General features: G+C 35.8%; 3 protein-coding genes across 5 annotated transcripts; all 3 read right to left on the bottom strand.

Annotated features, from left to right (window-relative positions):
• Positions 1 to 256: 256 nt before the first annotated feature.
• On the bottom strand, positions 257 to 1,766 carry LOC105112174 (BSD domain-containing protein 1-like). The gene has a single exon (XM_011007772.1). It carries the CDS (start codon positions 1,670 to 1,672, stop codon positions 461 to 463), a length of 1,212 nt encoding a protein of 403 aa, XP_011006074.1. The 5' UTR covers positions 1,673 to 1,766; the 3' UTR covers positions 257 to 460.
• A 5,668-nt stretch (positions 1,767 to 7,434) lies between these two features.
• On the bottom strand, positions 7,435 to 9,419 carry LOC105112173 (BSD domain-containing protein 1-like). Of its 3 annotated transcripts, none has more exons than XM_011007769.1 (2): positions 8,114 to 9,418; positions 7,435 to 8,038 (listed from the first exon to the last, which is right to left on the bottom strand). In XM_011007769.1, the coding sequence occupies exons 1-2, from the start codon at positions 9,156 to 9,158 to the stop codon at positions 7,650 to 7,652; spliced, it is 1,434 nt and encodes a 477-aa protein (XP_011006071.1). In that variant the 5' UTR covers positions 9,159 to 9,418; the 3' UTR covers positions 7,435 to 7,649. The 3 variants fall into 3 exon arrangements, with proteins under 3 accessions (XP_011006071.1, XP_011006073.1, XP_011006070.1); XM_011007771.1 differs by having other exon boundaries at positions 8,126 to 9,418; XM_011007768.1 differs by having other exon boundaries at positions 7,435 to 9,419.
• An 8,165-nt stretch (positions 9,420 to 17,584) lies between these two features.
• Positions 17,585 to 19,669, bottom strand: LOC105112172 (BI1-like protein). The gene is made up of 4 exons (XM_011007767.1): positions 19,297 to 19,669; positions 18,398 to 18,511; positions 18,123 to 18,280; positions 17,585 to 18,001 (listed from the first exon to the last, which is right to left on the bottom strand). The coding sequence occupies exons 1-4, from the start codon at positions 19,574 to 19,576 to the stop codon at positions 17,795 to 17,797; spliced, it is 759 nt and encodes a 252-aa protein (XP_011006069.1). The 5' UTR covers positions 19,577 to 19,669; the 3' UTR covers positions 17,585 to 17,794.
• Positions 19,670 to 20,812: the final 1,143 nt, after the last annotated feature.

The raw sequence follows: 20,812 nt of genomic DNA, 5'->3' as shown, positions 1-20,812 counted from the left end.
ACATAATGAACTCTCTCAGCAGGTTTACAGAACTTTAGCAGCATCATTTACTCATAAGCAAGGTCAGTTCTTGCCAGACATTCTGATTTCTTATTTCAGTTTGAAGAATGTAACAAGCCATGCATTTATAGATACCAACTCTTTTACTAATCCTGCATATATATGAAGCTCAGCAACCATTTTAAAACCTATGGAATACTCCAGGAGACAGGATCCAAATTTCAAACATGACAGCACAAGACAAGCAAAGTTTGTGTGTTTTATGCCACAAGAAATAAAATATCACCTCTGCATGCAGGCAGTCCCAATAACATCAATTTGCATCTACATTTATGAAATCTGATAAAACTGTGATAGACATCCAATTACTTGGGCCTCACAAAGAAATATGCAAAGACAATATCTACAAATTGCACTATAATGGAAAACTAAATGATAATTACCACATAGAGATAAATAATTACTTTACAGGCAAATCAACTTCATCTTGAACATCCCAACTCAAGTCCTGTTCTTCTGCACTTCCAAACCGATTATGCAATTCCACTCTACTTGTACCAGCACTTGCTGTGTTCTCAGCAGCTTCCACCTTGCTCTCATCATTACTCCCAATATATTCAATCTCATCCCAGCCAAGATCTTCCTCCTGCAACGACTGGCTTGAAACGATGGACACATCACTGTCTTTACCCGATCCACCATTACTCCCCTTCTCCTCCAACGTATCCATGCTTTTGTTAGGCGATGGGAGTGAGGGCAAACCACCATCTTCCCTCTCCTCAATTTCCTTCTCAATTACACTCTCCTTAATTGACTCACCTCTCCACAAAAACCCATTACGCTCCTCATTATCATCGTCATCATCAAAATCCCAGCTTAAATCCTCCTCTTCATCACCGGAGATCGCTCTTTTAACAAGCAATGCCCTTGCTTCCTCTGCTTGTTTTAACTTAAACAGTCTATAAAAATACCGGCTCCAAAAACTTTGATCATCGACCTTACTAGGCACAACCTTGTAATAAATTTGATTAACAACCTCATTTTCGCTGATTAATCTCTTAATCTCTTCATTTTTCTCTTCAAACACAAAACCCTCCGACTCCCATTTCTCATAATCCTCCTTATCCCCCGGTTCAGAACAATAAGTATCCAAATCACATTGCAATGCACGTACTTGAGCATCGAAACGACTGTACTTCACGCCCAAATGGTGTCGTTTAGTCGAACTACTTGCATCACTATCATCATTCAAATCACGATGATGATCAACGGCTGAGAAAACGGAGTCCTTACCGTGAGAGATTATCTGGGCCGTTGAATTCCAAACGGTGGATCCGATATCATCAATGACTTGGCCGACGGACTCGAGGGAGTGTTGAGCGACGGCGGCGCCGGATTCAAAAGAAGCTGGGAGGTCATGGACAGCGCGTGAAGCGACGTGGCGTATGACGGCGGTTTCTTTGTTAAAACCGGATCGTAATTCATGGAGGTCTTTTTTATATGTTTGGATTATGGATTCTGATTTGGTTGATATGGTTTTGATTAACGAGTCAAAGGACCACGCGAGGTTTAGGGTTGACGGTTCCGGTTCCGGTGCCGGTTCAGGGTTCTCGGAGCTTGGGTTGTTGGGTGGTGTGGTATCTTTATCGAAGACGGATTTGAAGAAATTCATGGGAATAAATTTAGGGTTTTCTGTCAGAGCGTGAAGGGAGTCGAAGAGCGTGTGATCTTCTTGCTCTGCACTCTTATTTATTTATATATATATATATATATATATATATATATATTTGGATAAATAAGAAGAAGGTTTTATTTATTTATTTATATTTGAGATTGAGGTGGGAGTTTCAAGTTTAGGTTTGAAATGATAGTAACGGTCAACGGTTGTACAGTGGATAGTTTTTTTAACAAAATATAATTGAGTTCTTATAATGAAATAGATTTGAATCCTAATTAAATATGATTGTGTAACTGATTATTTTGTTTTTTTTTTAATGAAACAAATTGAATATCTTTAATGAAATAGATTTTTATCTCAACTGCTATAGCTTATATTATTTCATTGGCATGTGTTTTGTTTTTCCTAAATTAAAAATAAATACTAAAAGTATTGGGGATTTGTTTTTGGTAATGTTATCAAATTCAATCAATAATTAAATTTTAAAATTTTTCAATTTAATTTTTTATCTCAGCAAGTTCTCAATTAAATTGTCTAATATAAATTGATTAATTTTATGAATTTGAAAGCTATATGAATGCTTGAAAAAAGCATAATTTAACTTATAAAAAACATTAAGATGGAAAAACAAATATTCAGAAAATAATATATTAGATAATCTCAATTATCTCATGATTTGGTTTGTAGACTCAATTATTTTAATATTTTTTAAAATAATATTTACTTAATTATATGATAAAAAATAGATTTTGTAATTTCAAGCATTAACTCTAAAATAGATATTTGTTCAAGACAGTAATAACCCCATACAAAATAGCAAAAATCACTCAATAAAATTTATTTTCCAACCAATTCAATATCAAATTATAAAAATAAAAAATAATTTTTAAAATTATTATCAATATTAATTAAAAGACCAAATTGCCCTTCAGACTATGTTTAAGCCCTTGAAGTCAAGTTTTAAAAGTAAAATTTGAAGGGAAAAAACTCTTAGACCCAATTGTTGTGTTGCTTTCAAGGCTATTATAGTAATTTAACTTTGCAAAAAAAGATGTATAAAGACAGTAATAACCTTAATCAATTAAAAAATGGTTAATCCACAAGAATTGAAGGACGAGTCTAAAAAATTTTTGTAGGAAAAAATAGTAAATTAATTGTTTCAATCCACAATAATTATTTTGAGCGAATCTTGTTAACCTACATTAATATTTCAAATTTACAATACATGAAATTCTAGACTTGAATTAAATTAAGAAATTCAATACTCAACTAATTTAATGTTGAATAATAAAATTAAAAAAATCTCTAAAAAAAACTTATCAAAGAAAAAAAATGAACATCAAATATGAAAGAAGAAAAGAAATGGAGGGTGAAATTGAAAATAAATAAATTCAAAAAATTTATTAAATAAAAAAATTAAAATCAAAATAATAGTGATCAAATTTGACATGCTAAAAAATTGAAAGTTGATGAAATTAAAAAAAAAATCAAATCTAAAAAATTAATTAAAATAAAACAAAAGGAAATCAAAAAAGAAGGGAAGAAATATAAAGAAAAATAAATTGAAGAGTTGATTTGCAAATTTAAAGGGTCAAACATGGATTTATAAAAGTAATGAGAAAAATAAAAAAAAAAAAATCATCGACATTGAACTAGAAATCTATTGACCACATGCACTGCATGAGGAGGAAAAGAAGGCTTAAATGAATTATATGATGTGACAAAAGAATAGTTTTGACTACTAGAATTAGCTACACATGTCGCTTGAAGATAACAGAATGGCTAACCCGAGCAACACAACATCATCAACTTTTTATTTATTTATGAAAAAACCAAATTGCACCTATGATCTAAAAATTATTATAAAAACAACTTAGTGAAATGAAAAATAAATGCCTGTAGGCAAGCTTTTGAAATTTGATTTCAAAAGCAATAGAGTCATTACACTTAGCAAAAAACATCATATATATAAAAAAAGCTCTTAAAAAATCATGAAAATATCAAAATCATCCTTAAAAATCATGAAGGTAATAACGTCACAATGTCTATTATTGTAATTTTTTTACGGGAAAAATAGTTAATTTACTGTTATAATTCACAATAAATCAAGGCATGTGTACAATATTTCTCCCACATATTTTAGCCTTTTCTTTTAATTAAGTAGGGGCATCCAAGTTTTTTCTAACATAAGAAAAGATGTTTAACAATGTAAGTGCTCTTAAAATAAGGTCATTAACTTGATTGTGTTTATTAAGCTATAGTAATTCAAATAATACAACAAAAATATATAATGAAAATAAATAAACAAAAAAAAAATTAACAATGTAAAAAAGGCTAAAAAACACCCAACTTGAGCTCATCCAGGTCAGCATGTCAAATTTATGACCTAAACATGATACCACTGTAAACTTGTCAAAAATAAATTAAATAAAATTATAAAATTCAATTATCAAACAACCAAAATTTAAAGGGGAAAACTTATATATATATAAGATTCAAATCAACTCGCTAGCCTCGACTATGAAAATAGAATTAAGATAACCCTATTGAAAGGAGATTGAGAAAAAAAAACACGAAGATCAATTCCCAATAAATCAAATGTTAAAAAGTGAAATTGAAAAAAAATTAAAAAAAAAAAACCTCAAAAAGATCAAAATTAACCTGTGTTAACTTCTAAAACTTGTAACCTTAGTCATGAGCTCGGGATTAACCCCTTATAAAAACCCTAAAAAATAAAAAAATAAAATTTCAAAACATTAAAATGCTAAAGAATGAAATTGAAAAAACAATGCAATAAAAAAGATTCAAAGAAAATATTAAAATAATAGGGACTAAATTTAATATAAAGATTTAAAATTAAATATTGATGGATGAAATTGAAAAAAAAAATCAATTAGAAAAGCATTAAAAATAACGAATAACAATTAAAATAATTAAAATTAAATTTATTAAGAAAATTAAATGAAACTAAATTACAAGGGGAGATATTGAAAAAAAAATCGATCAAAAATCGATTAAAAAATAAAACAAATAGCAATTAAATAATAAAGATCAAAATGAAAAAAAAAATGAAATTAAATGACATCTTTATATTTTGGTAAAAAAAAGAAAAAAAAAAGAAAGAGGAAATCAAAAATAAGTTCATTGTAGCCCTAACGACCACATCACTATACATATGCTTGACACCAATGAAAAAGGATAATGAGATAATTCAAATGTCACCCTAAAAGGTGATGTTTGGTGGTGAGGTGACGTTACATGCCAATAATTTGTTTAATAAATATTATTAAAAAAAAACAAGTTGTCCTTTGTTAATTTATTTATCACAAAAAAAAAATCCTAATATGAAAGGATAGAGAAGTCTCTTTGTTTAAGTTCAATAATTTTTGCATGTGAGAGTAATTAGTCTTTACTCTGTTTTTAAAACGTAAAAAAATTGAATTGCCCATGTGTAACTTTTTGAATTTCATTTTTTCTTTTCTGGGCCATATAATCATTATATCATGCAGTTAAAAGACTAGAAGACTTAATTGTCTCCAATTAATTTCACAATATCTGATGACTCCTTTTGAAAAAGATCACTCTACCCCAACCCCAAACACAATGGCGATGATTCATAACATTTTTTTTAATAGTGATATATGTGCAGGTGCATAATGAATTCTCCATGGGTTTTATATTTTTTATATATATAATTTGAGTTTTAATGACTATAACGTATTTAGTTACTATAAAATAAAAAAATATTATTTCTAGCAAAACATAATAAATTTATCAACTAAAAAATTTATTAGTTTTCGATGAAGTTATGAAAAAAATTTATAAAGAAAATTGGGTTAAGTAATTCTTGAAAAACTAAATTGATGTTAAAAGAAAGGACACTCTACTTAAGTTAGTAAAGTTAATAGAAGTGTGAAGAGTGAACAATGTAATGTAAAAGATAAATAAAAGCTAAAGTTAGGAATGTGTTTCTTTATGTTTTATGTGGCTTTATGTGTATGCAAGCATGTGTGATTTTTTTATGGAAGAAATTCTCCCGTGCTTCATGGTGGATGAGTGTATTTATACGTTCATCCTTGAACTTTTTTCATGGATAATAAGACATATCATTTGTACAAAAATTAACCCCAGATATTAATTGTGGAGCTGGAATCCGTGGGCTAGCCATGGTGACTTATTGGTTATTATGTCGTGCATGGGCTAGACACTATTGGTGGAGAAGGGCTAGACATTATTGGTGGAGAAGTTAATGTTGAATATTAGTTGTTGTGCATGTTATATGATTAAAGGAGTTGTGCTACAATTAAGAAGTTAAACTAGCTTGAAAGTTGTGCTAATTGCCATTGGTGTTGGAAGGAAGTCACGGCTCTATGTAGAATTTTCTGCATATAAACGTTTGTGTATAGCTAGAAAGTGTGTGGGCATATGTGTTTTGTAGAAGAGAAATGACAGAGAAAAAGAGAGGAGATGAGAGAGAGAATATAGAAAGAAAGGAGAGAGAGGATAAAAAGAAAAAAAAATGAGAGAAAAATAAAGAGAGGAGAGCCTCGCTTAGCACAGTGGGCTCACATGTTCAGCCAATCTTGCCATGTGAGCTCAGCCGACGTGACCAGAGTAATATTTTTAATTTTTTTTCTCCATTAGTACAATTTGGTTTTCAGCTATTTTTATGTAGGATCCCACATGAAAGCTACAAGGTGGATTTTTGCCTAAAAATCTGGAAATACCTAAATCCAAAGCGGTATTTTAGTAATTTTCAGTTCTTAGTACCTTCTATATATTTAGCTTTGCTAGTTGCAAATTATCATTTCATATGATTTATGTTGTTATGCTTCTCTTTTAGCTCTTACTACTAGTTAATGGCATGCAAGCCGATGCGAAGAATTTTTTGATAATACCATGAAACTTAGTTAAGCTTGTAAAGTTCTATATGGTAACTCCTCAACCTAGTTTCTAGATAGAGTTGCATTTCTAAGTAAATTATATGGACTTAGTTAAGCTTGTAAAGTTCTATATGGCCCCTCCTCAACCTAGTTTTCTCAACCTAGTTTCTAGATAGAGTTGCATTTCTAAGTAAATTATATGGGAGTTGCATTTCTAAGTAAATTATTAAAATTCCTTTTTAATAATTTAATTGAAATTAAATTAAATTAAATTAAATTATAAGGACCAACTTTAAATAAACACAATGTAATATAAAATAATAAAATTAAAAAACAAAATACTATTAAATATACAACGTTTTGTGAGGAGACGGTGACCAATGAAATAACACCACCTCTTTTAGATATTTTATAATAATCCGAATATATATATATATATATATATATATATTCCTCCTTTTGTTACTGGTGACCCTTGTGGGGCACTATTTTCGCAATGAAGAATCCAATATCTTGCGGTGCACAACTAGCATTTGCAACAGTAGTGACTTTGTTAATTAGATTTAACAGAGTATATGGGCTAAGATAAATCAAAAAACTAAATCGTAAAAGGTCTGTGCAATCAAAGGTGGATAACCCCAGCACAAGAGCCAAATTAACTCTCACCACAGGTTTAGAAAACTCTTGCAGCATGCTAATCGCTACTAGCAAGCTCAATTCTTGCTGGAAAAGATTTCTGATAAGGTGAAGGATCATGCAGACAATGACCAAGCAGACCAGCATCTATAATCTCACCAGCCATTTTAAACGGTATGGCATGGTAAATCAAGATCTTGGTCATAGCAACAGAAGAAAGAGTGAAGAGAATACAAGTAGCCAACAATGGGATTTTATTGCACAAGAAAACGGAAACACGTTGGCAAGCACTTCCATTCAGATCAATTTGTAATTATATTTATGGAAACTCGTAGAACGGTGGCAGTAGCATGAATTTGATCACTTGAACATCTAGAAGGGAAGATATGAAAACATATATATCACAATGCAGTGCAATGATGAACTAAATAATAATGAGCACATATGAATAATCACTTAACTCGCGCATCATCTTCGTCTTCAATATCCCAACTAAAATCCTCCTCTTCCTCCGCCGCACTCAACTGCTTATGCAAATCAACTCTACTTGTACTTGAACCAGCACTCTTCCTGCTCCCAACAGCTTCCCCTTTGCTCTCATCATTACTCCCAATATCTTCAATCTCATCCCACTCAAGATCCTCCTCAGCCAAAGACTTGCTTGAAACCACCGAAACATCACTATCCTTAGGTGATTCACCATCACCCCCCTTTCCCTCCACCACCTTCTCCTCCAACTTATCACTATCCTTGCATGATTTGCCATTATCCCCCTCTCCCTTCCCCACCACGGCCTTCTCCTCCAACTTAACATTATCCTTGCATGATTGAACAATATTGCCTTCTCCCTCTCCCTCCACCACCACCACCTTCTCCTCCAACTTAACATTATCCTTACATGATTGAGCAATATTGCCCTCTCCCTCTCCCTCTCCCTCCACCACCACTACCTTCTCCTTCAACTTATCCTCACTTATATCCACCCCAACAATTACCTTCTCCTCCAACTTATCCTCACTTCCATCAACCCCAACCCTTTCCTTATCTGCCACATTCTCGACAATCATACCATCAACACTCCCCTTCTCTGCGTCTACTACGTTCACAGTGGATTCACCACCTTTCGACAACAACCCATCACACTCCTCCTTATCATCATCAAAATCCCAACTTAAATCCTCCTCTTCATCCCCAGAAATCGCTCGTTTAACAAGCAAAGCCCTAGCCTCCTCTGCTTGGTTCAACTTAAACATCCTATAAAAGAACCTGCTCCAAAAACTCTCATCATCAACCCTATTAGGCACAAGCTCACCATAAATCTCCCTGATCACCCCATTTTCACTAATAAACCTCTCAATCTCCTCCTTTTTCTCATCAATCACAAAACCCCTTGATTTCCATTTCTCATAATCCTCCTTATCCTCAGGTTCACTACAGTAAGTATCGAAATCACATTGCAATGCACACACTTGAGCATCAAAACGACTGTACTGTTTACCCAGACTACTTCTATTGGTATCAGTATTAGATAAGAGTAAATCACGATCACGATCATGATCATGATCAGAGGCTAAAATGGAGTCTCTACCTTGAGAAATGATCTGGGCCGTCGATTTCCACATGGAGGATCCAATACCACCGATGGCTTGTCCAACGGACTCCTGAGCGACGGCAGCGCTAGCCTCGAAGGAAGCGGGGAGATCATGGACGGCGCGTGAAGCGACATCTCGGATAATGGCGGATTCATTTTTCAAGCCGGATCCAAATTCTTCCAGGTCCTTCTTGTAGATTTCGATGACGGATTCAGATTTGGTTGCTAAGGTTTGGATGAGAGAGCCAAAGGACCAGGTGGAGTTTTGGGTTGGCGGGTCAGGGTTCGGGTTTTCAGAGCTGGGAGGAGGGGATTTGGGGGAGTCCGGTGGCGTTGGATCATCAGCGAAGACTGCTTTGAAGAAATTCATCGGGAATTTTTTCTCTTTCTTTTTGGGGAAGAATTACCGTTTTGATTTGATTATATATATGTGAAGGCTTTGTGGAGTGGCTGATCTTTAGCTTTCACACATTTGTAGAAAGAAAATAATACAAATAATTGCCTAATTGGTAATATAATTTTCATGTTATTTATTTGGCGTCCACATTTTGTCGAAAGCAATTAACAAGAATAATGGTCACCAACGGCAATTATCTATATGATGGAGTGTTATCATGAAAAAATAAAAATAGTGTCTTTTCAGAACAGGGGCTTAATCTATATGATGGAGTGTTATCATGAAAAAAATAAAAATAGTGCCTTTTCAGAACAGGGGCTTAAATGTGTTGATCACTTAGGCAGTGTAGATTTCGGCAGCGAATGTAATGAGTGCGTGCAAACAACGGGTTTACGCTTCGTACCATACTAGACTTCGACGATGGACTATCTAAGTCATCTTGAGTTGCAAGTGAGGGATGGCAGCTGGGAAAATCAGTTTGGACAGTTTAGTTTATTGGGTGGCAGACCAAAGAAGTTACGTAGCAGTTACGAGGAAGTTACGTAGCAGTTACGAGGCAGTAGGCTGTTGCTGAAATGTTCTGTGCTGTCTAGAGAGAATTAAACTATCAAGGGGCAGTTTTATGTGTAACTTCCATTGAATGTATGTGTATTACATAGAGCCTAAATATGTGTAGCATGCATATTCGGATTATGCATAGCACACACACATTGTTGTTGTGTATTCCTTTGTTTGTGAATTAATAAAGGTTGTGTTGATTCCCATAAACTGCTGGTGTTCTTATTGTGTTGTGTTTAATCTTAACTTGTGTTCTTGTTGCCGAAATTGGTAAGAGTTGTGGGGAGAACCTCTGAGTGTGCGAAACACTTAGACTTTAGGCAAACACGAGTGAATCGGGAGAAAGGCTGAGTCTAGTAATGGGACTAGACTGTCGCGCTGGGATTAAGATTGCGTCGAAAATTTTATCCCTGTGACAAGTGGTATCAGAGCCTTGGCTCGTTCTGTTTGTAAAGTTGCTGCTGAACGTCAAATGCCATTAGGCATGGAGGCAATTCGCGAGAGACTCACCCATATTGACACTGTTATGGGTCCCTTGATGAAAAATGAAAATTAGATAGTGAATGATAGACTTGCGCATGCTGTGGAAATGGTAGAGAGGGTTACAAGGTAGTATATGGATCTTGCGGCAGAGGTAAGCAGCAAGATACAGATTCTAGAGGGGGAGATCGCGGTATTAAAGAAGGTAGTAGTGAATGTCCCAACGGGTACTGGCTCGTCCAAACCCAGAGTACCAGAACCTAAGCCATTCGGTGGCGCAAGGAGTTCCAAAGAGTTGGAAAATTTTCTGTGGGACATGGAGCAGTACTTCGGGGTGGCTAGAATTGGGGTTGACGAACAGGTAAACATCACAGCAATGTATTTATCTGGTGACGCAAAACTATGGTGGAGGACTCGGATCAAGGATGATCTAAATGTTGTGAATGTATGTGTATTACATAGAGCCTAAATATGTGTAGCATGCATATTCGGATTATGCATAGCACACACACATTGTTGTTGTGTATTCCTTTGTTTGTGAATTAATAAAGGTTGTGTTGATTCCCATAAACTGCTGGTGTTCTTATTGTGTTGTGTTTAATCTTAACTTGTGTTCTTGTTGCCGAAATTGGTAAGAGTTGTGGGGAGAACCTCTGAGTGTGCGAAACACTTAGACTTTAGGCAAACACGAGTGAATCGGGAGAAAGGCTGAGTCTAGTAATGGGACTAGACTGTCGCGCTGGGATTAAGATTGCGTCGAAAATTTTATCCCTGTGACAAGTGGTATCAGAGCCTTGGCTCATTCTGTTCGTAAAGTTGCTGCTGAACGTCAAATTCCATCAGGCATGGAGGCGATCCGCGAGAGACTCACCCATATTGACATTGTTATGGGTCCCTTGATGAAAAACATCGTACCATACTAGACTTCGACGATGGACTATCTAAGTCATCTTGAGTTGCAAGTGAGGGATGGCAGCTGGGAAAATCAGTTTGGACAGTTTAGTTTATTGGGTGGCAGACCAAAGAAGTTACGTAGCAGTTACGAGGAAGTTACGTAGCAGTTACGAGGCAGTAGGCTGTTGCTGAAATGTTCTGTGCTGTCTAGAGAGAATTAAACTATCAAGGGGCAGTTTTATGTGTAACTTCCATTGAATGTATGTGTATTACATAGAGCCTAAATATGTGTAGCATGCATATTCGGATTATGCATAGCACACACACATTGTTGTTGTGTATTCCTTTGTTTGTGAATTAATAAAGGTTGTGTTGATTCCCATAAACTGCTGGTGTTCTTATTGTGTTGTGTTTAATCTTAACTTGTGTTCTTGTTGCCGAAATTGGTAAGAGTTGTGGGGAGAACCTCTGAGTGTGCGAAACACTTAGACTTTAGGCAAACACGAGTGAATCGGGAGAAAGGCTGAGTCTAGTAATGGGACTAGACTGTCGCGCTGGGATTAAGATTGCGTCGAAAATTTTATCCCTGTGACAAGTGGTATCAGAGCCTTGGCTCGTTCTGTTTGTAAAGTTGCTGCTGAACGTCAAATGCCATTAGGCATGGAGGCAATTCGCGAGAGACTCACCCATATTGACACTGTTATGGGTCCCTTGATGAAAAATGAAAATTAGATAGTGAATGATAGACTTGCGCATGCTGTGGAAATGGTAGAGAGGGTTACAAGGTAGTATATGGATCTTGCGGCAGAGGTAAGCAGCAAGATACAGATTCTAGAGGGGGAGATCGCGGTATTAAAGAAGGCAGTAGTGAATGTCCCAACGGGTAGTGGCTCGTCCAAACCTAGAGTACCAGAACCTAAGCCATTCGGTGGCGCAAGGAGTTCCAAAGAGTTGGAAAATTTTCTGTGGGACATGGAGCAGTACTTCGGGGTGGCTAGAATTGGGGTTGACGAACAGGTAAACATCACAGCAATGTATTTATCTGGTGACGCAAAACTATGGTGGAGGACTCGGATCAAGGATGATCTAAATGTTGGGCATCCTAAAATTGATACTTGGGATCGCTTAAAACAAGAGTTGAAAGAACAATTCTTGCCGAACAACACGTCTTAGCTGGCTAGAGAAGACTTGAAGAAATTGAAGCAAGATAAATCGGTGAGGGATTACGTCAAAGATTTCAGTTCTTTGATATTGGACATAGAGAGCATGTATGAGGAAGATAAGCTATTCAACTTCATGTCGGGTTTACAGCCTTGGGCACAGGCTGAGTTGCGGAGGCAGAATGTCAAAGACTTACCATCTGCCATTGCTGCCGCAGATAGTTTGGTCGATTTTAAAACAATGACGCGAGATGGTTCTGTTGTTGTCTCCTCGAGATTCAAGGCTAAGGATAAGAGGGATGAAAAGAGAAAGAAAAAGAAGTTCGGTGGGGGAGGATACAAGCCTGGGATTGATAAAGGAAAAGGCAAGCAGACTGATGTGCAATAAAGAGACCCCAGCAAGCCGAATGCAGGTTGTTTATAAGCTATTCAACTTCATGCCGGGTTTACAGCCTTGGGCACAGGCTGAGTTACGGAGGCAGAATGTCAAAGACTTACCGTTTGCCATTGTTGCCGCAGATAGTTTGGTCGACTTTAAAACAATGACGCGAGATGGTTCTGTTGTTGTCTCCTCGAGATTCAAGGCTAAGGATAAGAGGGATGAAAAGAGAAAGAAAAAGAAGTTCGGTGGGGGAGGATACAAGCCTGGGATTGATAAAGGAAAAGGCAAGCAGACTGATGTGCAATAAAGAGACCCCAGCAAGCCGAATGCAGGTTGTTTCATTTGTAGTGGGCTATGCGTGTACTGAATGCAATTCTTGTGGGTGATAGTGAACAAGAGGAGACAGTCACGCACATCAACCCAATGCGTGTACTGAATTGTTTAGTTGCTGAGATGCAGGATTCGGTGGCCGAATCCAGCCTTGTTGAAACTGACTTAGCACGGATTGATGTGCTGCGACAAGGTAAATTGGGTGCTGTGGATTCTCTAATGTATGTTAAAATTAGAGTTAATGACAGAGAGATAGTTGCTATGTTGGATTCTGGTGCTACAAATACATTCGTTGCCGACAGGTTGGTGACGTGACGTAGCTTGGGTTGTGTTTGAGTAACAGCCAAACTTTGATGAAGGCAATGAATGCCAAGGCACAGTGGATACTGGGCATGGCCTATAGCGTGCCTATGGTGCTGGATAAGTGGCAGGGAAAGCAGGATTTGTTGGTAGTGATGCTTGACGATTTAACTAACAAGTGGTATATGACTTAACACTAATTACAAGCCCAAAAGATAACTTAAAATTCTAGTGAACTAAAAAATTACATAATCCACATATCCAAAATATACCTAGTAAGTAACTATCCACAAAAGAAGAAAATCAAGGTTGTTTTGCGGTATGAGAAGGACCTGCAACAAATATAACATAATTTATTTAGTAATACTAATTTAATTTACATGCATGCATACATACATATATATAGTTTACACCCTTTTTTTTCCACCTTGGTCCCCACCTTAATGGAAGTCCAAGTAATCACTAAATTAATCTAGGTATTCCTCAATTCCTAATCAAATTCATTACCACCTTAGCCATTTTACACATGAATGACTAAGTTTTATAACCACACCTTAGTTTCCGTTCTTACGAATGACCAAGTCATTTTTTCATATCACCTTAGCCATGCCTTTGCTAATGGTGAAGTCAATACTATTCACCTTAGCTTTCCACCATTTTGAAAAACTAAGGCAAAATTAATATTCATATCTCCTTAGTTTCTGACCGTTTAAACAACTAAGTCATATACATTATATTTTATATTAATTAATTTTATTCATCAAATAATTCTCTTCATTCTTAACCATGTGCTCTCATCATTCTCTTATAACCATGACACACTGCAGTTCTAATAATTATCAAATGTAAATAACAAAGACAACCCAATCATATATAAGAAAAACAAAAGAACAACTACAATAATTTTACATAGTTAAAAGAGTGAAACACCTACCTGTAACTCTAGGTGTTCGAGCTCGCTTCGCTATGGTTCCAGCCACAAATGCTCCTCCTATTAATATAAGGAAGGTATGCTTGTTACAATATTCATATCCAGAATTTGTAACACGTGTATAGTTTCATTGTCATGTTACATATTTCAACACTATATATGAAATTAGAATTAATAGGTAAAATCAGGGTTGTAATTTTATAGTTGGATACCGTCTTGCACAATTATTTTGTTTTCACAAAAACATATTTGTCCAGTATTACGGAACTTTGTTGCAAGCTGTAATGATATGAAATAATTTGATAAGATTACCACCACCATGACAGTACCTCCCAATAATAAATGCAAAATAAAGACACATTTTCAAAACCCTGAATCAAAGCCTCTAAAGTAATATGTTGTCCTGAAATCAGTAAATCAAATAGCTTCACCAATGTAATTCATACAATTATACAAGCTTTATTACATTCCATGCTCCTCCTCTGTTATTTCAAATGTAACCAGCATTGTTGTTGTTTTTTTTTTTTCATCTTCCATCCTTCATTATTTTGCATCATTATTAACCCGTCCTAACCCAATATATCAATTTCTACAATTTTACATTTTCCCTAAATTCTCTCCTAAAAACCCTAATTCAAGAAATCTAAAAACAATGCATTAATCTATTTCTTTTCACCCAAACTTGTTTAAACAACTTAGAACTCATTACCCAATACTAAAATGAAATTCAAAAGCTAACTTGGTGATGCTTTTTTTCTCCCCTTCAATTTTTCTTCTTTGTCATAGCTTACGACCCCTTTCTCACCCTCCTCCCTCACTTAGTTTTTTTCTTAAATTCTTGCTTGAGGAAGTGATTTGGTGATTTACACTTTTTAAATCCTTGATTCTACACAATTTCTACTCTTTCTTTTAAGGTATTTTTTTTCATGTGTTTTCCCCTCCTTTTCTCTCCCTCGATTTTATCCCTCTGTTTTCATCCCTCTATTACCTCTGTTTCTGGCATCAAAATAAGCGAGAACAAATTGTTGGACTCTGCCAGCTCATCATGTATTTACAAAACTGTCATTGGTGAATTTTATGTTATTTACTATCCGACTATTAGAAATTTTTAAAATATCTTTTTGAACTTGGATTGCCCTAAAATTTTAATCAAATGTAGAATTATATGTTATAAGATTTCTCCTAAAATTTCAATTTGATCTAACGGTCGGATTGAGCATTCTGCTCAAAAGTGTGAAACTATTCAATATGAGAAATATTTTTTTATTTTTATTTTTTTTAGGATTTCATAGAAGGAGTCCAGCCGCGCACAAATTTGCTAGGGAGAGGCAGGAACTCTTCGAACAAGCACAAAACAGTTTGCGAAGGGCAAGCAAGTGTATGATGAAATATGTTAATTATAAGCGGAGACCTTTGGAGTTTGACGTTGGTAAAGAAGTAGAGACCATTGGAGTTCGATGTTGGTGACAGGGTGTTGTTGAAGTTGACTTCACAAATATTAAAAAAAATAGTTGGGAAAAATCAGCACCGTGGATTAGTGCCAAGGTATGATGGGCCGTTTGAGATGATCGGAAAAGTGGGTGATGTTGCGTATAGGCTGAAACTACCAGAAAGGCTGAAGATTCATCCCACATTCCATGTTAGCTATCTAAAACCTTTTCACAAAGATGTTGAGGATTCGGAAAAGGGCAAATCACTAAGGGCTCCACCTACGATTCAGAAGCAATTTGAGCTGAAAATCGTGAAGATTTTTGACCATAGGAGACTTGGTTAGCACAAGAAAAATCGACGGACATAATTTCTTGTGAAATGGGAAGACAATCAGGAGGTTTCATGGGAGAAAGACATTGACTTATGACAGTTTGAAGACTTGGTGCCGGATTATCTTGCTACTAATCCGACAAGGGTGTCGGCTCTTTCTGGTGGGGGAGGTTTGTCACAGCCTTAAGCGCAAGGGCGCACCAACGATTTGCTGCTACGCAATAACGTCATACAAGTGCAGAGGTAGTATGCGTGGGCAGTGCAGATTTCGACAACAAATATAACGGGTGCGTGCAAACAGCGGGTTTACGCTTCGCACCATAATAGACTTCGACGATGGACTGTCTAAGTTATCTTGAGTTGCAAGTGAGGGATGACAGTTGGGAAAATCAATTTGAGCAGTTTGGTTTGTTGGGTGGCAGACCAAGAAAGTTGCTTGTGGGCAGTTACGAGACAGTTACGAGGCAGTAGGCTGTTACTGAAATATGTTGTGCTGTCTAGAGGGAATTAAATTGTCAAGGGGCAGTTTTATGTGTAACTTCCCTTAAATGTATGTGTATTACATAGAGCCTAAACATGTGTAGCATGCAGATTCAGATTGTGCATAGCACACACACATTGTTATTATGTATTCCTTTGTTTGTGAATTAATAAAGGTTGGGTTGATTCTCGTAAATTGCTGGTGTTTTTATTATGCTGTGTTTAATCTTTAACTTGTGTTCTTGTTGCCAAAATTGGTAAGAGTTATGGGGAAAAACCTCTGGGTGTGCGAAACACTTAGACTTTAGGTAAACACAAGTGAATCGGGAGAAGGGGAAAAACCTCTGGGTGCGTGAAACACTTAGACTTTAGGTAAACACAAGTGAACCGGGAGAAAGACTGAGTCTAGTAACAAGACTAGACTACCACACTAGGATTAAAATTTCGACAAAAATTTTATCCCCGTAACACATTAACATATTGTAAGATCCCATCGCGTTTATGTTACACAAGAATGTGATTCAATATATTACAATGCCATTAGGGCTTCCTTGACATTAATTGTGTTTGTCAAGAGAGAGAAGCGTGTGAGGGGAAAGTGCAAGAAATTTGCCGAAGACTCGACATGGCAAACGAGGCATGTCTTTTCCACCAGCGAAATGCATTACAACTTGAGTGGATGGTAGGGCTAAGCCAATTCCACATAGCAGAACAGGACCTGCAATTCTTGGGAAGCGGGCATTCCCGGCATCCATAACTTGTTAATAAGGTTATAGAAGGGGATTCAACCGAAATCCTCCCAACTCAAGTTGGGATAAAATTATTAAGCACGTTCACACGACCCTCAAGGACAACTTATCATGATAGATATCCTGCCAATTTTTGCAAGACTGAGGTGATTAGTTTCGATTATTGATGATTTATCCACTTTTCCTACCTGACAAGTTTCAGACAGCTACTGATTGCTATACAAAACAACACTTTTCCTACCTGACAAGTTTCAGACAGCCACTGATTGCTATACAAAACAACCGACGGTAATAACAGGCGCCCTAGAATTCATGCTACAAAACAATTTAGTGTGCAAAAGAAATCAGAGAAAAGGGTATATACACACAAGCAAAAGAAACCATAAAGTGGAAAACAATACACATATAATAAACATTTACCATGGTCAATTAGGAAAATGGAACACAAAGGGCTCTGCAAAATGGAACAGCTCACTCAGGCACTACTAGATTGCATTAATAACGTATCAGTTATTATCAATCTTATACGAGTATCAGTTATTATCGAAGATATAATTGCACGCTGAAGAGAGTATGCTGCACAACTAATTGTTTCTCTGACTCAGCACCCGCAGAATGGAAAGAAACAGGTTCAAAATGTCCAAGTAGAGAGCAACGGAGGCCAAAATATACTGATCATATGAGAAGCGCTTGATCAGGTGGTCAGTGTCATAAACTATGTATCCACAGAAAATCAAAGCGCTGATTCCACCATAAACTGCAGTAGATGTTGAGCCAAGTGGGAAGAACACCTGCAATATACCAGAGCATCCATAACATCAGACCAATGTACTGGGTGAACAAGGAATATCTTTGGTTTGCTCAGAAAACATATCCATGGCAGAATGAATTGAAGAAAATGAGGCATCTAACCTGGATAAAACTAGTCAGAATGAGGATAATGAGGGCAGTGAAGAGAATGGGTCCGAGGAAGCTAAAGTCCTTGCCCTTCTTAGAAGCCCAGAAAGTGTATCCGGTTAGAGAGCAAACCACAGCGGAGGTCAGAATTAATGCCTCAAGCACGATTTTCCCTGAAAGCATTTGAATGCAACACAATATTCATATCATAATTACAAAAGCAGCTCATAAAATCACCAACACGAAACCAATTATTAGATTTCCAAACAGGATAAGATCAAGATACCAACCTTCTATGTTAGCACAGCTTGCTCCAACCAAGAGGCTCAGTGAAACAGTGAAGAGGCCAAGAATGATTAGATTCACAGGGTGCTTCTGATGATACACATGCAAGGGCCACAACACTGCATTTTCCAACACTTGTGATTTAAATTAAAAGCACAAGATCTCAAGAAACAAGCAAATTCATAATACTTTTCCACGTGAATTGACTTAAGCCAATGATATATTCGAGCATTTAGGCATCTTACTTCCTGTTATATGCAAACAACAACGATAAAAAGAAACCCAGAGGCTTTAACCCAGTTCAAGTTTCACTCACCCCTACATCAAGACAAAAATACGCATACTATCCAAAAAACACAAACATGAATCAAGAAAACAAACATATTTCGCTTTAATCTTTAACCCAATTCAAGTTTCAATCTTGAACCTCAATCAAGATTCAACTTTAAACCCAAAAGACATCCTGAAACATGAAATTTAAAGAACATAAAATCACCATGTTGCAACCCTCGTAATTGAATTCAATTAGGTTTTAATAAAATCTTATATTTGGAATCATTTTAAGTGTCAATAATTGAATTCAATCTGTACAAAAGTAAATCAGAGGAAACTAAATAGGAGAAATTAATGTTAAAAATATGCATCGAACCATCTCTTTTGTTATAGACATTTGAAAAATAAGATAAAGATAACGAGGATATAATACAGTAAACAAAATGAATTGAGTTATATTTTTTTTTCCTGAATATGTGAATTTAGCTTATTTATTAATTGAATTCAAATTAAAATTCAATTACAGTAGAGAATTGGAAACCTGTACGCAAATCAAGAAACATTACGTGAAAAAAGAAGAAGAAGGAAACAAGAAAGGAGAAAGGAGAGATCTTGAATTTTGAGCACTCACAAATAAAGGGAACAATTGATAGAAGCATGACGAACCCAAAGCTTCCCCTGAGGAGATCAGTGATAGGAGTATATAGAACCGTAGCAGCAGCGACGATGGTGGTGAGGACAAGCTGAGCAGCCAAGATGCCATAAACCTTGCGAATCAAGCCCCATCGTAACTGGTTCTCTCCAAGACTCAAACCTGGGTACAAAGTCTCTCCATTCCCTGCCTCCAAATCAACCTCCTTGCCCGCATCCTTGTTGCTAACGCTCGAGTATCGGAACATCTCTGCTGACATTTTGTCTTCTTCTGTGCTTTCCTTGAAGAGAAGGGGAAGGGAGGAAGACTTTTTATTCTTTCTTCTTGGTGGGGAGGTTTATTCTTTATTTCTTTTATTGAAAGAGAGGGACAGGTGGTGTCTTGCTTCTTAAAGTGACCAGGTGTTGGGCACGAGAAGTGTGACAGACGAATAGGGTGATAGGGAATGGGATGGGGTCCAGAGGGATTGAGGGGAGAGGAAGGAAGACGACGGTGGTGATACGGTTTGGGGCAATCTCCGCTGGATGTTTTTGTGGGTGGGTGGGATCTGACCAAATATGCAAATGCAATGGAGGCATTTCTTTGGAAAATGAGTTGTTACCAAGAAAGTTCCTTTCTGAAGGTTCTTTTGTTCTGTGGGCCCGCATCCTATTCTTGTTGTCAAACGTGGATTGGCTTGGCTTGGCTTGTCGTTTAGGATCTAACCGATTGAAAAAAACTGGATTGGTGACTTTTTATTATAATTATTAAACAAAGAAAAAAAAAATATTTTTAAAAACTTAAACTTACTTGATATCATATTAAATATTTATTTTAATTTAATAATTTAAATTATTAAATAAAATTTATAGATATAATTTATATTATTCTTTATTATATATTTTATTTATCAACTTTCGAATATCTACATAGATATTTATTAATTGATTATTATTATTTTAAGTACTTTTATATATATATATATATATATATATATATATTGACATAATATACACATACATACATACATACATACATATGTATGTATTTTTTATTATGTTTGATAATATTTATATTATATTCATTACTCATCCATCAAGATAACTATATATAAAAAATATGCACACATTTAAATCAACTTAATATTCATTAAGTTTGGATTAAGTTGTCATCCTTATTAAAGAAAATACACACACATTTAAAGGTGTGGTGACTCTTGCTTGAACCTCCTAGTTCCAAGTTAATATCCATTAAATTTGAATTAAGTTGTCATCCTTATTAAAGAAAATACACACACATTTAAAGGTGTGGTGACTCTTGCTTGAACCTCCTAGTTCCAAGTTAATATCCATTAAATTTGAATTAAGTTGTCATCCTTATTAAAGAAAATACACACACATTTAAAGGGGCGGTGACTCTTGCTTGAACCTCCTAGTTCCAAGTTAATATCCATTAAATTTGAATTAAGTTGTCATCCTTATTAAAGAAAATACACACACATTTAAAGGGGCGAGGA

Source organism: Populus euphratica, unplaced genomic scaffold (assembly GCF_000495115.2).
Source record: "Populus euphratica unplaced genomic scaffold, PopEup_1.0 scaffold327.1, whole genome shotgun sequence".
NCBI lineage: Eukaryota > Viridiplantae > Streptophyta > Magnoliopsida > Malpighiales > Salicaceae > Populus > Populus euphratica.
Note: the sequence above shows the minus strand (reverse complement) of the source record. Positions and strands in the feature narration are given on the sequence as shown.

Excerpts from the sequence above, each read along its gene's own strand:
- LOC105112173 (XM_011007768.1), bottom strand. The coding sequence starts at position 9,158 with ATGAATTTCTTCAAAGCAGTCTTCGCTGATGATCCAACGCCACCGGAC.
- LOC105112172 (XM_011007767.1), bottom strand. The coding sequence starts at position 19,576 with ATGTCAGCAGAGATGTTCCGATACTCGAGCGTTAGCAACAAGGATGCG. Across the intron at positions 18,512-19,296 it reads ATCAATTGTTCCCTTTATTT|TGTTGTGGCCCTTGCATGTG; the intron begins GTGAGTGCTCAA and ends TGGAAAATGCAG. Across the intron at positions 18,281-18,397 it reads AAGCTGTGCTAACATAGAAG|GGAAAATCGTGCTTGAGGCA; the intron begins GTTGGTATCTTG and ends AAATGCTTTCAG.
- LOC105112174 (XM_011007772.1), bottom strand. The coding sequence starts at position 1,672 with ATGAATTTCTTCAAATCCGTCTTCGATAAAGATACCACACCACCCAAC.